Here is a 13,188-nt window from a genome sequence, read left to right as displayed (position 1 = left end):
GCACAGGATAATGGTTCAAGTGCAGGAGAGGCAGGGGTAGGAAGGATTCATAATTTCATAGCGCTGAAGACTAGAAAGGGGCCACCAGATTACCTAGTCTGACCTGCTCTGCACCACAGAACACCAAATTTCACCCCCATGGCCCCTACTGATCCCAAAGACTCTAGGTGCCTGAGGACTGAAATGTGTTAGTCTAACTAGACTACGTGCCTCTGTCAGAGCACAGGAGAGGCCAGGGTGCCACCAATGCCCCAGGCCCCTGCAATGGAAGGGAGTGAGTAGGTGATCCCAGCAGGCGAGCCATTCCCCACATTGGAGAAGAGGCAAAAACACCCCAAGGTCCCTGCTAGTCTGACCTTCCCAGTCCCAGATCTGGTGATCAGTCAGACCCTGAGCATGTGAGCATGACCCACCAGGCAGGCATCTGGAGCGATGGTTCATTGGGGGGCGGTGGGGAGTGGGCTTTAGGGAGGGGTTCAGAGGAGGAAAGAAGGGCACTTCTCCAAGTCAGTGGCGGGAATGGGGGTGGAGCTGGGGTGAGGAGAGCCCTGGTGGGGTGGGGAAGACCTGAGTGGCTGGAGGTGGGTTGTGGTGAGACGATGCCCCAGGTGGATCTTGACAGGCAGGATGGTGGGGTGTTGGAGGAGGAAATGGTGCGTGGCCCCGCCTTGAGCTCACTGCTCAAGGGAAATGGTCCTACAACTCCTGCTAACCAGCTGCCTCGTGTGCCAATACTGGGGGCTGCAGAAAGGGCAGATGCAAGGAGGGAAGGGGAACCCTGCCCTGGTGAGGCCAGGGTAGCAAGTACAGGCAACACGCATTGGGGGGCTGCTCTCCCCACAGGCCCTCGTAGCCTGGGGGTAACCCCATCCAGCACGCCCAATAACGCTCTGCTCAGGGACGCTGCTGCTTCTCATTGCTCACCCAGGTCCTGCGAGCAAGTCATGATGGTTGAATCTGCCTCGGAGACAATACGCTCCACTCCCTCCAGCCAGAACGGGGTCAGCAGCCTCACCAACCAGACAGACGGAGGAGGCGGTGGCGGCGGTGGAGGAGGAGGAAGGGAAGGAGGCGGCGGGGAAACCAATGGGGAAATGAGCCCGGTGGAACTCCTGCATTTTCAGCAGCAGCAGGTAGGAAAGAGCCTCTTTCTTCTCTCTCTCTCTCTCTCTCTCTTGCTCTCTTTTCCCTTTGTCCTGGGTTTTTTTTTTTTTTGGTTTTGGGTTTTTTTGCATCCCCCAGTCTTTGGGCTTTTGGGACATCTGGAGACCTGCACTGGAAATCCTAGAAATATCGAGCTGGAAGGGACCTCGAGTGGTCATCAAGTCCAATCCCCTGCGCTGAAGCAGGACCATTCCTGACCCGTGTTTGTCCAACCTGTTCTTACAAACTTCTAATGATGGGAAGTCCACAACCTCCCTTGGATGCTTATTCCAGAGCTTCACTACCCTTACAGGTTAAATATCAGGAAAAACTTTAACTTCGTCTCCTTTGCTGCAGATTAAGCAAAATGCTACTTGCCCGACCCTTCAATGGACATGGAGAGCAATTGATCAGTCCTCTTCATAATGGCCCTTAACATATTTGAAAACTCTTATTGGGTCCCCCCCCAGTTGTTTTTTGTCAAGACTAAACATGCCCAGTTTTATTTAACCTTTCCTCAGAGGCCAGGGTTTCTAAACCTGTTCTCCTCTTGAGTCTCCAATTTGTTCACATCTTTCCTAAATGCTGGCTCTCCAAATTGGACACAGGACTCCAGCTGAGGTCTCACCACTGCAGAGTAGAGCGAGTCAATTACCTCCCATGTCTTACGGCACTCCTGTTAATAGACCCCAGGATGATATTAGTCTGTTTTGCAACTGCATCACGTCGTGGACTCATTTCAGTTATGAGCCACTATCTGCCCCAGATCCTTTTCACAAGAGCGACCACCTAGCCAGTTACTCCCCATTGTGCATTTGATTTTTTTTCCCTAAGTGAAGTACTTTGCATTTAGCTTTTGTTGAACTTCGTCTTGTTGATTTTCAAACGAGTTCTCCAATTTGTCAAGATGGTTTTGAATTCTAATCCTCTCCTCCAAAGTGCTTGCAACCCCTCCCAGCTTGGTAGCATCGGCAGATTTTGTAACATGCTCCCCGTTCCGTTATTCAGGTCACTAATGAAAATACTGAATAGTACCGGGCCCAGGACTGACCCTGCGGGACCCCACTTGGTTCCTCCCAGTTGGAGAACGAACCATTGGTAACTATTCTTTGAGTGCACCCTCATATGAAAGATGGTACTCAATCGGATCCCTCTCAAGCATTGTCTGCGGTGGCATCTGGGAGAACACGATAGCTGCATCCGCTCCACCTGACCTAGGCGCCGCATGAAAGAGAAGGCAGGTGGGGCGGGGCTGCAGCTCTCAATACTTCAGTAAGCTTCTGCCATCCAGCAAACCGCACCTCACCTCAATGTGCGTGCCTTGCTCTGGGCCAAGCTTGTCACTCGTTTTCAGCCAAGAGCATGAGTCTCCAAGGACGCCGATGCTGCTCGTCGATGGGGAGTTCAGACAAGGACCTCACCTTCTGGCCCCTAAAGATCCCCCTGGTACATGCGTCACCTTAGTTTTGGGATGTTAGCTCCGATGCTCGGGCCAAATTCTGGCATGGCCAATTGCACCCCACCTCCCTCAGTTCTCCTGCAGTTTCAGCTGGAGATGGCGATCTGCACTTCTGATTGTTCTTTAGTGTTGCAGTGCGCTGTTGGAATGGGTGATGTGCTCTGCTTCAGAGATGGCTGCGTTTCAGTGCTGGCAGAGTGACCCCTGTGTTGCTATAGTCCGTGTGGCTCTGGGATCCTTTCATATGGAATAAATGTAAGACGGTGTCAAAAGCTGAATGCGTGGTGGTGACATGTCACGGGAGGGAAAGGGCTGTGAGTTCAAAATGATTGCAAAAACCCGCTGGGCATAATGTAGGTAGCTGCTTCTCTCTCTGCTCCATGGGCTTTTCCTCTTTACTCTCGGAGATTACCGAGGTCTGCTCATTCTCTTCCATGCTTTGGGGCTCGCAGCCCTGTAAGGAGGGGTGCGCTGGTGAGTGTGCGTAGGCCTGCCTTTGTGAATCTGTCTCTGAGCACGCCAGTAGTTGCACAGATGTCTTTCTGCAAATGCATTTGTGTGCATGAGTCTTGGGCTTGGTGTGCCAGTCAGCTTATGTGTGCATACGTCTCAACCTGTGTGTGCATGCATGTATGTCTGTGTGCATCTCTGTGCTCGTGTACATAGGCCCTTTTGCCCATGCCGAGTTCTGGGGTGCAGTGGTGCACATATAGCTTGATCTCTGCATGTATGCACACACGTGTAACTTGAGGGATACATGCACACCGAGTTATGCCTGCCAAGTATGTGTGCACACGTGCAGCCATGCTTGTGTAGTTTGTGTGTGTGTGCTCACACGCACAACTCTCGCTCACTGTGCTTGAGTGCAACTAGGGGTGGTATGGGGGGGCGCATGAGTAGTTTAGGCTGGGGGGGGCGGGGAGGATTGCATGCATGCCTGCAGGTTACCTTTTCAAAACAAACTTCTGAGAAAACATAAATTTTCCTCCTTGGATACTAAATAAGGCAATGATCCCAGCCTCGTGTGGAGATCGCCTCCCTGAGCCATAAATTCCAGCGTGAAAGCTGTACAAAATTGCTGTGTCTGATACTTCAGTAGCGAGCGCTGTAAATCCATTACCTGAATAACAGCCGTTTCTCACGCAGTTAAGCCACTGTTCCCCTGATCTGAAGGGTAATCATGCGTGTAATGCTTCTCCGAGTCACCCCGCCGAACGAGATGCTGCTCGTCCTCTCCCCTCCCCGACGGGGAAGGCGGGGTGCGGTTGCCGTCGCAGTGCCCTGCAGAGAGGGCGCTGAAATTCACTTAGTGGCAGCGTGTGCTTCAGACTCGCCTCGCTATGGTAAATAGGAGCCGTTTGTTCAGTCACAGCTGGGACAAGGCAAAGGGGATGGCGGGCTGTGTGCTCGGAAAGCACAAGTGACTCTGCCAGAGCCCCGGTGGCTTTTGGCTGGGGACCGGGTAAAGGCTGTTTAATTCCCATTAGTGCCTGGCATTCCTATCGCACCTGCTGTCCGCTGCTGCCCCCCCCTCCCGTGAATGCTCACTCGCCCCCTCGCGTGCACCGGGTCGCTCGCTTCCCTTCCCACGTCCCCGGGTGCTGCATGCAGGCTGCTGGGGGTCACGCAGAGAGAGCTGTGTGTGAGCACCAGAGGCTCATAAAGCATGTCAGAAAGGTTAGTGAACGCAAGGCTTGCAGCACCGCACCCATGGAGGCAGGGAAGTGCTGGTGGTATCCCTGTTTCATGTGTGGGGTAGGGGAAAGAGGGCAAGTGACTGGGCCAAGGTCATGTGATGAGTCAGTGGCAAGGAGGCCTAATCCAGTTCTCTAGTCACTAGCCTGCCCTTCCCTCTCAGAATTGGGGAATGGAAGCCAGCACTCATGGCAGCCCTCCCCTTCCAGAGCTGGGAACAGAACCTGCGATCCACTAGACCAGACATGGTCTCTGACTAGGTCAATGTATCTAGATGGGTGATTCTTAACCTTTTCCGTACCTAGGTCCCTGTTCCCATCCCAGGCAGCCCTTGTGCCTAGCAACGTGGGCTGGGTGGGATGGTCTCGACCCCCAGATCAAGAATGCCATGATCAAGATACCCCGTAGTGACGCTGTGCTAATGGAGGGTAATTCAGATCTTTGTCAGACACAGCAATGGGAAGAGCAACCCGTGTAGCGGAGAGGCGATTTGGGGATGTGGATTAAAAATTCTCTTCGAATCTTTTCCAGCCGTTGTGGTCATCTGGTCACTGAATCACTGAATGCATTACAAAGTGCTCCGTTAGAATTGGCTGGTGGGCTGAGGTGGAGAATCTACCTATCCCTTTAGCCCTCGTCAGCCTAAATCCTATCCCTGATGCTGTGGTTTCTTGGCCTTAGCAAATTCTCTCCATCCTGACATTCCAATGGTGTTCGTATCCCAGCCCTGCAGGCACCACCGCCCATCTGGGTCGCTAGTCGGGAGCGATGAGGCAATAGGGGATGTGCTTGGAGTCACAAACTATTCCCGCCGCTCCTCCTTATATAACCCAGGAACAAGGGAGAGCGGGATGATGATGTTTTGACGCTGGATGTAATTACCCTGTGGAACTCTCTGGCACAAGGTTTTACTTGGTGAGCTTCCAAACATGAATGACATCTGCAGTGACAGTAGCTTGAATAGACATTCCTAAGGCCCATCAATCTTTGTGCTTCAGGGAACAAGCTGAGCACCAGCTGGGGTCAGGATTAAATGTCCCCATATATAGAGTTTTGCACAATTAGGTGCTTTATGAAGGTTTTCTACTTTCCTCAGACACCTCTGGCATTTACCCCTGTCAAAAGCAGGATACTGGACCACTGGGCTGTTCCTGTCTGCTGGTTCTCATGTCTCTGCTTGTGCTGAAGTTCCTGAAATGTCTTGGTTTTGTTTTTTTTAACTATGCGAATTCCACGGAGAGTTTAGAAAAATCGTTTATAGGCCATTGAGGTCTATGGGGAGGAAATCATTGGATTGATGCCATCCCTGAAAGGGGGTTGCAGACACATAATCATCTAGGGTTTAAATGCTTGGAGAGTTCTGACAAAATTGTCCCCAGCCTAACACAATGTGCGTTCCTTATTAACGCTTAGTTTTGCAAGCCTGGCGTAAATAAACCTCTGGAAGGGAGGGAAGGGGTTGTTCCATTTATAGAGGTGAAATGACTTGCACACAGCAGGAAGAGAGGTCAGAACTGGGACGAGAATTGGGAATTCCTGGCTTCTGGTGCGGTGCTCGCACTATGAGACTGTATCTCTTTGTCTCTCTAGAAGGTGTGTGGCTTTCCGACTGATCGTGGGGGGTGAGAGAGGTCACGGGGAGGATCCTGGGCGGAAGTTCCTCTTTTGCCAAGCTGGGTTCAAGCCCCAGAATTGGGCTGCCTGTGGGTCTGGATTTTGGACCAGGCCCCGGCCTGAGCTTTTCGTTGTGTTCGTTCCGGTTGCCACCAGTATATCGCGCGCTCTCTTCCCGCGCTGAGCAAGTGCCCGTCTCCTGAGCTCAGAGTAAACAAGGCCGGGAAACGTGAGCTGGGCTGTGGAGTAATGAGGTGACAGAAGGAGAGAGAGATAAACAGAGAGAGTCAGAAGTCAGGCATCTGACAGGAGTTTAGACTGAAACAAACAGCGCTGGAGAGAGCGTGCACGTCATTTTTGAACAAGACGGAGTGTCTGTTTCCACGCAACGGGCAGAGCTGAAGAGCTTGTTTAAACAGAGATGAAAGGAGTGAGGTGGCTGCACGACCTGCAGCCGGCGCTTGGTCCCGGGAGGGGTTGCCGAATTTGAGTGCAGGAAAGGGGGTTGGTCCAGGCCGGGGGACATCTTGAGAGCTACCTGCCCGAGTTTTGTGCTAGGAAACTAGTCTGTCGTTCTCGGGACTTTCTTAACCCTTTGCAGACTGCAGACGCCTCCCAAAGGGCTACAGAGGGATCCCACTCAGGAGGTGATCGCCCTGTTCTCACCAGAGCTCTTGGCCCAAGTTACCATGTTGTACCTGCAGTGCTATACGCTGTGGTTTAAGAGGGGAAGGGAAGAAGAGCTGTTCCGATTGAAACTGCTATGACAGGGTAAGAAGCCAGCAGATTGGACTTGCCCAAGCTGGACAGGGTCCTCAGCCTGAACGCCTCCCTAAAGAACTGAAACAGCCATTCCCATAAAAGGGGCAGCTCCTATCCTTGGCCCTGCTAGAGACCACACCTGTCCAGTTATTTCCAGCACGGGCCTTTGCTTGGTGGGGTGAACCCCGTGTCCCGATGGGCACACCTTTTGGGGCCTGGGAAGGTGCCAAAACCATTTGGGGGCCCACGAGGGTCCTTGCACCACACTCCGTGCAGGTCAGTCTCTGCAGACAGCCCAGTGTGACATGACACGTGTGTCCCACCAGCTTGGGTGTCCTGTTGGGCTTGACTAACTTGAGTGCACAGCGCCACCTTCCCAGTGTGTGCAGGTAGAGACCGATGGCTTGGCTTCCTTGCCACCAGATGTAATATCTCCTGTGGAGCTTTAACTGTGACTGATTCTTTTCCCCCACCCCTCCAGCCCCATGCTGCAACCACTATTCCATGCTCTTGTTTCTTTCAAACCTAGGTTTTGCCAGGCAGGGTCAGACCAGGGGTCAGTCTAGTTTTGTGCCCGTTCTCTGGCAGCGGCTAACTTGAGCTGCTTCAGAGGAAGGTACAAGAAAACCCCATCATGGACAGTTAAGGAATAACCTGCCCATAGTCAAAGCCTCTCTTCCTGACCTCAGGCAGTTAATGGTTGGTTTATTCCCTGACACATGAGGATTAACACAGCCCTTCCATCCTTGTGTTTGGTCTAACTGAACCGTGGATGTTCTTATTTTTTTTATACACGGGTGGTGCTTGAGCTGAACCCACTAGCCACGCAGATTGCACACTTGGTTGTGCAAAATGGGCACGCACCATGCGAAGAGGGACGGCGTGTGCAATGATGCCCAATTTGCACGCGCACGCCCAATTTGCATGTGCACATACTCTGCAGCTTCAGCCCAGGTGCCGATGGTTTTAGAGACTGTCTGAATGTCATTTTGCTCTGGGATCTCATGCCAGTTTCAGTACCTGTCGTGCTGTCCCAGGTCTTGAGCAGCGTAATATCTGTGTTAACCTAACAGGCCTAACCAAGATACAAATCTAGCCCTTGGAGTCTGGGTCGATGTCCGAGGGCTGGGTTCTGATCTTGGTTAGCCCTGCTGGGTAAACGCAGAGTAAATCCATTGCCGTCAGTGGGTTCACCCTGGATTTACACTGAGGTAACGGGGATGGAAATCAGGCCCCTAGACAACAGCCCCCGGCCTTCTCAGACAGGAGCGTTAGAAACAGCTTCCTGCCTGGCTTCCGCAGGCCCTTTCTGAACAGGGTGGAGGGGAGGGAGGGATCTTTCCCCTCCCCATCCCCCAAGCAAGGTGATGCCGTTAGGCCTAAATCCCTGGATTTCAATGGTGGGGCCCAGTTGAAAAGCATCCTGGGATTCAATAGCGCGCGCTTACATTGTGGCAGGGGTCGCTGGAGGGGAAAGGCCAGCCGGGGTCATGGGAGGGTTGCCTAGCATCTGGGAACTCCCACAGTGGTTGCTGTGGGAACGTCAAGAGACCTCCAGCATGCTAACATCCTGTAACGGGATTCAAAAGGACCCGGCTCTTTGCACATTAATGAGTTTTTAACTCGGGGGGCTAGTCCCCGCCCTGCTCCCACCCAACAAGGCACCCAGTCAGGTGGGGAAGCTGGGAGGACTGGTGGAACTCCTTCCTTTCCATGGCCCTCAGGGGGGAAGGTCGGGATGGAAACTGGGGACTAAGGTGGTGAGTGGAGAAGAATCACTCGTAGCAGGATGAGTGATTTTGGGGGGGGGGTGTGCCAGATACCACAGCAACAGGTCTGCACTGCATCCCTGCTGCCCACTGACTGCCGCTGGCTTCACGGGGACAGGAACCCCGCAGGCAGCAGAGGAGGAAACGAACCTCACAGAGACGCCCACTCCAGCTTTCGTGCCAGACACTTGGTCAAGTGACTGCCTGGGAAATGGTGGCCCCAACCGGTTGAAAAGCCTGGTGCAGGATGGGTCTGGTCTGAACCCGAGCAACTCCTTTGGCCTCCCCTGCATTCCTTCATGCTCCATGTCTTTATCTTAAATCTTGTGTGGCTGGCTCTCTGAATCTCAGGGGGAGCTCCTGTCCCTCTCTGAATGCTGATACTGATCGTAGGCTTGTGGTAGGACTGGGCTGACACCTAGCTCTTCCCACACCTGACAGGCTTCTGGTCAAGATTTTGATCTAGTGATTCTGGATGTCTCACTGTGCCCGGTGCCCAAATGGATGTGCCTTAAATTTGACCTGGCTTCTGGAAAGTGCTGGACCCACCCTCTGGAAATCAGGCCCCTTGAAGGTTATTTCTACTTGAGTACATAAAAGGTGAAGAACCCCAAATGTCTTCTGATAATCTTGGATCCAGAGATCTCCTCTTAAAATGGGGGCTAAGCCTCCTGTGCTGTGTGAGCCTGGAGGCCAGGTTGGGTCTTCAGAGGTGAGTCATAAAAGTGATCGTCCTAGCATTTCCCCCCAAAAAAGTGGCTCTCGTACTTTGGCCAGACTTGTTCCAAACTTGGTTCGCTCCATTCTGCCTCCTGCAATTTCCCTCACCTCTCCCTGCAGTTTGAGCTACTTAGGGTATAATCTTCCTATCAAAACCAGTTGTGTGCTGTCAAAAGTGTTGCCAGCCCTCACTCGAGAGGTGGCTGCATTCCAGTGATTGGTGTGTGTATCTAATGTAAAATGTATCTGGAAAGATTGAGGGGTTTTTGGGGGGTGTTTTTGAATCCCTCAGGAGAGAAGGTGTTAGTGGAATGTAAGGGATCCATGTTATGTTTTTCCATGTGTCTTGCTTCCTATAAAGTTTAGCTCTTCTCTCTTCCTCTTGCCTAACCCAGTTGACCTCGCCCTGTAGCCAGTGGCAAATACAGGCCAACGGGCAGGAAGTGCATTTCATCTCCAGAAGCAGCCTTAGGAGGTAAACCTATTCTAATGTCACAGGCTTAAACTTCTGCTTCCCAGCTGGGTCTGGATGGAGTGACATTTCATGCAGCCTCCTGCTGTCTCGTGTCTCCCATCAATGAGCCAGCGTTCAGTTGCAATTGTCTGTGCAGGAGTTTTTTGGGGCTCTGGCGCTGGCTTAGAGGGGGATTCTCTGGGACAATTGGAGACTAATGGGGCCAGCTCCACCATTGGGGTGGCCTTCCCTGCTTCCCCTCCCCATGCTCTCCTTCGCCATTCCACAGGAGATATCAAACTCATGAGTAAGTGGAAATACGCTTCCGGAGGAGGGGGCCAGATGTGCCTTTAGGCACCTCTTGAGGATAGTCAATGGAGCAGCTCGGCCCTATGATGTCTAGTATACTTAGGCGCCTCTGGGGTCACGATTGTATCTAGCCCCCCAATGGGGAGCCTCACTGTGGCTTCAGCCTGCTTGCCCCAGACAGGCAAGTCCAGCTCCTCCAAGACCTGGGGCCCAAAGCAGGACTTGGCCAAGAAGCAGGTGGGGAATGTCTGCGGCCACGGCTATCCACGCATCACAGGGCTCGGGAAGGACAATGTCCCCCCGGGCAGGGAGTGGGGGGGGGGGGCGGGCGGGTGCCTAGAACCTTCGTCTCCAAGTTGCCAGCACTCTGACATTGCCCTCGAGGAGTTAGGGAAGACTTGGTCTCCTTGAAGTCCCTTTGTTGCAGGGCTTTAAGGGAGGAGGGCGTCGCTGCCATCGGCGGGTCGCTCAGCATGGTAGGCACTTCTTTTGTGTGTGTGACTCGCACCAGACAAGGGAACCTTCCAACTTCAGGCAGCTGGGAGAGGGAAGGGGAAGGGGAGTGAGAAGGAGGGAGGCAGTGAGCCAGAAAGGGAGAAGAGGGGGTAGGTGGAAGGAGAAGGGGAGGGAGGTTCAAAACAGGGAGGAGGAGGTGGAGGGAGGCAGGGAAGGATTAGGAGGTGTCTGGATGGGAAGCAGGAGGAGGAGGAGATCTCAGCAGGGACGGGGAAATGATGGGATGGAGGTGGGGCACAAGAAGGGAGGTGGGCTGATAACAAGGGAGGGTTTTGTCTTGGACAAACAATCAGAAAACCTGCCTTTTTAATTAACCCATGGGGGTTTTCAAAAATGACTTTTAAAGGCAGCTCTCTACACCAAAACCAAACCAGCTGGCAGCGCATCCTGGAAGATCAACTTCCCAACCAGCAACTAGAGCTCACTCGTGTGGGAACCCATACAGGAGGTTCGAGACCGTGAACCCTCTTAGTCCAGATTGAAGGCTTGGATTTTCAGTGCAGTCAGGTGCCTGACGCCCATGGAAATCTCCTAAATCCTAATGAGTTTCACTGGGACTTGAGCACCTAACTCTCCTTATGCTCCTTTGGAAAACCCCAGCTTCAGACTGCACAATGCTTGCCTCCATCCCCAAAATCAGCACCCCCTTCTGCTCCTCCCTTTGTCTTCGAACCTGTCAGCCTGAGGCCTCCTGGTAGAACACTTTCCAAATTGCAATTATATAGAAAGGGCCCATCTGGAAAAGCCATCCCATCCGTCTGCTGTAATATTTGTTCTGTGCTTTTTTTTTTTAAATAAAAATAAAAATACTATTTATTGCAGGCAGATGTAAAATAAATGTTAAGGTATTAAAAGCAAGATACCAAACTTATAACCATATCAGCCGTTTTTCATATTTAAAAGGGAATGGAGGTGGTGGTGGGGAGACTCTGGTGTGGATGACACTGTGCTATAAAAGCATGTGGTCGCATTTCACATGTATTATGTCATATGCTATTATTAGGGTATTTCAGATAAAAATGAGATGAGAGCACTTAAGTGAAACTCATCTCTCTATTAGGTTGCCTGATTTATATTTCATATATGACTGAGCATAAATGTTGTTCCTTCCCCCTGCCCCCCCCCCAAGCGTGGGGAGAAGTGAATTGTTGGGAGCAATGGTCAGACTTGTTCCTTGTGTTCTTCATTAGTGAAAATGGATTTAACCCCTTTAGCCAAGGAGGATCGAAGTCCAGAAGCGTTAGGGTGTGTGTGTGGCAAAGGGGAGAACATCTGGGGCCGAGAGAGAGAGTTGAAAAAGATTTTTCCCTTTTGTAAAGAATTCTGTCGTTTTTATTAATTTGGATCTCTTGGAGCCATTTGGTTCTGATTATATGAGAATGGGGATGGAGGAAGTGGAGTGAGGGAGTGGATTTCAATATGGCATCATTTACTGTTAATATCCATCTAAAAATGTCTGTGTGTGTATTATTTTAGTAGTTCTAATTCTGGAATGTGACAATGTCATTTTTATGAGTGTAGTGTAAAAATAATTTATAATCTTTTTTTATTCCCAAAAAGCTCTTTTGGGGTAAAAGGAGACTGGGGGGAAGGAGAAAGTGTAGTATCATTTGTGTAGTCCCCTCTTTCCCCCCACCCGGCTCTATTAATATAATTTCTATGGTGGTTTTTTTTTTAATCATTGGAGGTTAAGGCCCCATTCAAACCTTTGATCCCATCCAGGAGGGAATTCCCTTTGGTTAGTTTCAGCCAGTGTTTTACCCCCATGCTGTATGGAAATCCACATCCTCCTGCTGCAGCAGAGAGCACTTGGTCTTATGGTCTCTCCTGCTGTACTGTCTGGGTGACAACTGTTAATTAAAAATGTGGGGTTTTTTTTGTTTTTTTTTTAAGACTTGGCCTGAATACTTTTACGCTTTTATTCTGCAAAGATTTTTCCAAAGTGACCCAGTGATTTTGGAACCCCGACTTGAGACCCACCCCCCTGAAAATCATGTCCCTTTTTGCGGGGGGTCTCTAGTTGGGCATCCCCGATCATAAGTCACTTCTGAAACCGTAGGCTTGTCCTCTTTGGAGTATTCAAAGTACTGCCCATCTGGATTCTGTATGTACCAGCATCTACCACCATAGCATCTGAATGCTTAAGCACTGCTCTTAGCCCAGTGGCTACCTTAGCTGGCTGGTAAGGTCCTCCCTCTCCCAATTCAGAAATTCATTTAACCAACCTGCATCCATCCTTAATGCTGGGCCTTGAAGGTTATCAAGTTCTGAAGAGCCCAAAGAAGAATGGACAGAGCCTTAAGGAGAGAGCCTCTACTGAAAACGCCTTGCCTTCCATTCCTGGCCTCCCCTCTAAGTGATCATCAGGGAGGGGGAGTGACTTACCCAGGGTCACCGGCAGGCCAGCGGCAGGAATGGAACCCAGGTTTCCTGAGTGGCAGGCTGCTGCTCTAACCCGCTAGGCAAGAAGGTTGTTCAGCAAATTGACTTGCCATAAGGGCTGATGAAAGGCACAGATTTGACGCCCATTGGAGACCATGTGGAAGCTCAGTCTCTAGGGCCCGTTCAATTTTTAGTCTCTCCTGGGGCTGCCAACATGGAGGCCACGGAGTTCTAACTGGTGGTGATTTTTTGTGATTGAGATCGAAATAGGACTTCTAGGAACGAGGGATGAGAGGCACCAGATCCATCTCATACAGGAGGACAACTTCATCACCAGGTTCATTTGCTCCTTGGCTTGCTCGCCA

At 51.4% G+C, this 13,188-nt stretch overlaps 1 protein-coding gene across 5 annotated transcripts in view; it reads left to right on the top strand.

Moving 5' to 3' along the window:
- The window catches only part of FOXP4 (forkhead box P4), a 142,187-nt gene that overhangs the window by 42,507 nt on the left and 86,492 nt on the right, over positions 1 to 13,188 (top strand). For 4 of the 5 annotated variants that reach the window (XM_073319692.2, XM_073319691.2, XM_073319690.2 and 1 more), the window contains exon 2: positions 929 to 1,133. The exons of the other annotated variant lie outside the window; for it this stretch is intronic. In XM_073319692.2, the coding sequence (XP_073175793.1) occupies positions 945 to 1,133 (189 nt within the window). In that variant the 5' untranslated portion in view covers positions 929 to 944. The remainder of the gene's footprint in view (positions 1 to 928; positions 1,134 to 13,188) is intronic. 5 annotated transcript variants of the gene reach the window in all.

This window comes from Lepidochelys kempii, chromosome 21 (assembly GCF_965140285.1).
Source record: "Lepidochelys kempii isolate rLepKem1 chromosome 21, rLepKem1.hap1, whole genome shotgun sequence".
Classification (NCBI taxonomy): Eukaryota; Metazoa; Chordata; order Testudines; family Cheloniidae; genus Lepidochelys; species Lepidochelys kempii.
The sequence above is the reverse complement of the archived record's forward strand: the minus strand, read 5'-3'. Positions and strand labels throughout refer to the sequence as shown.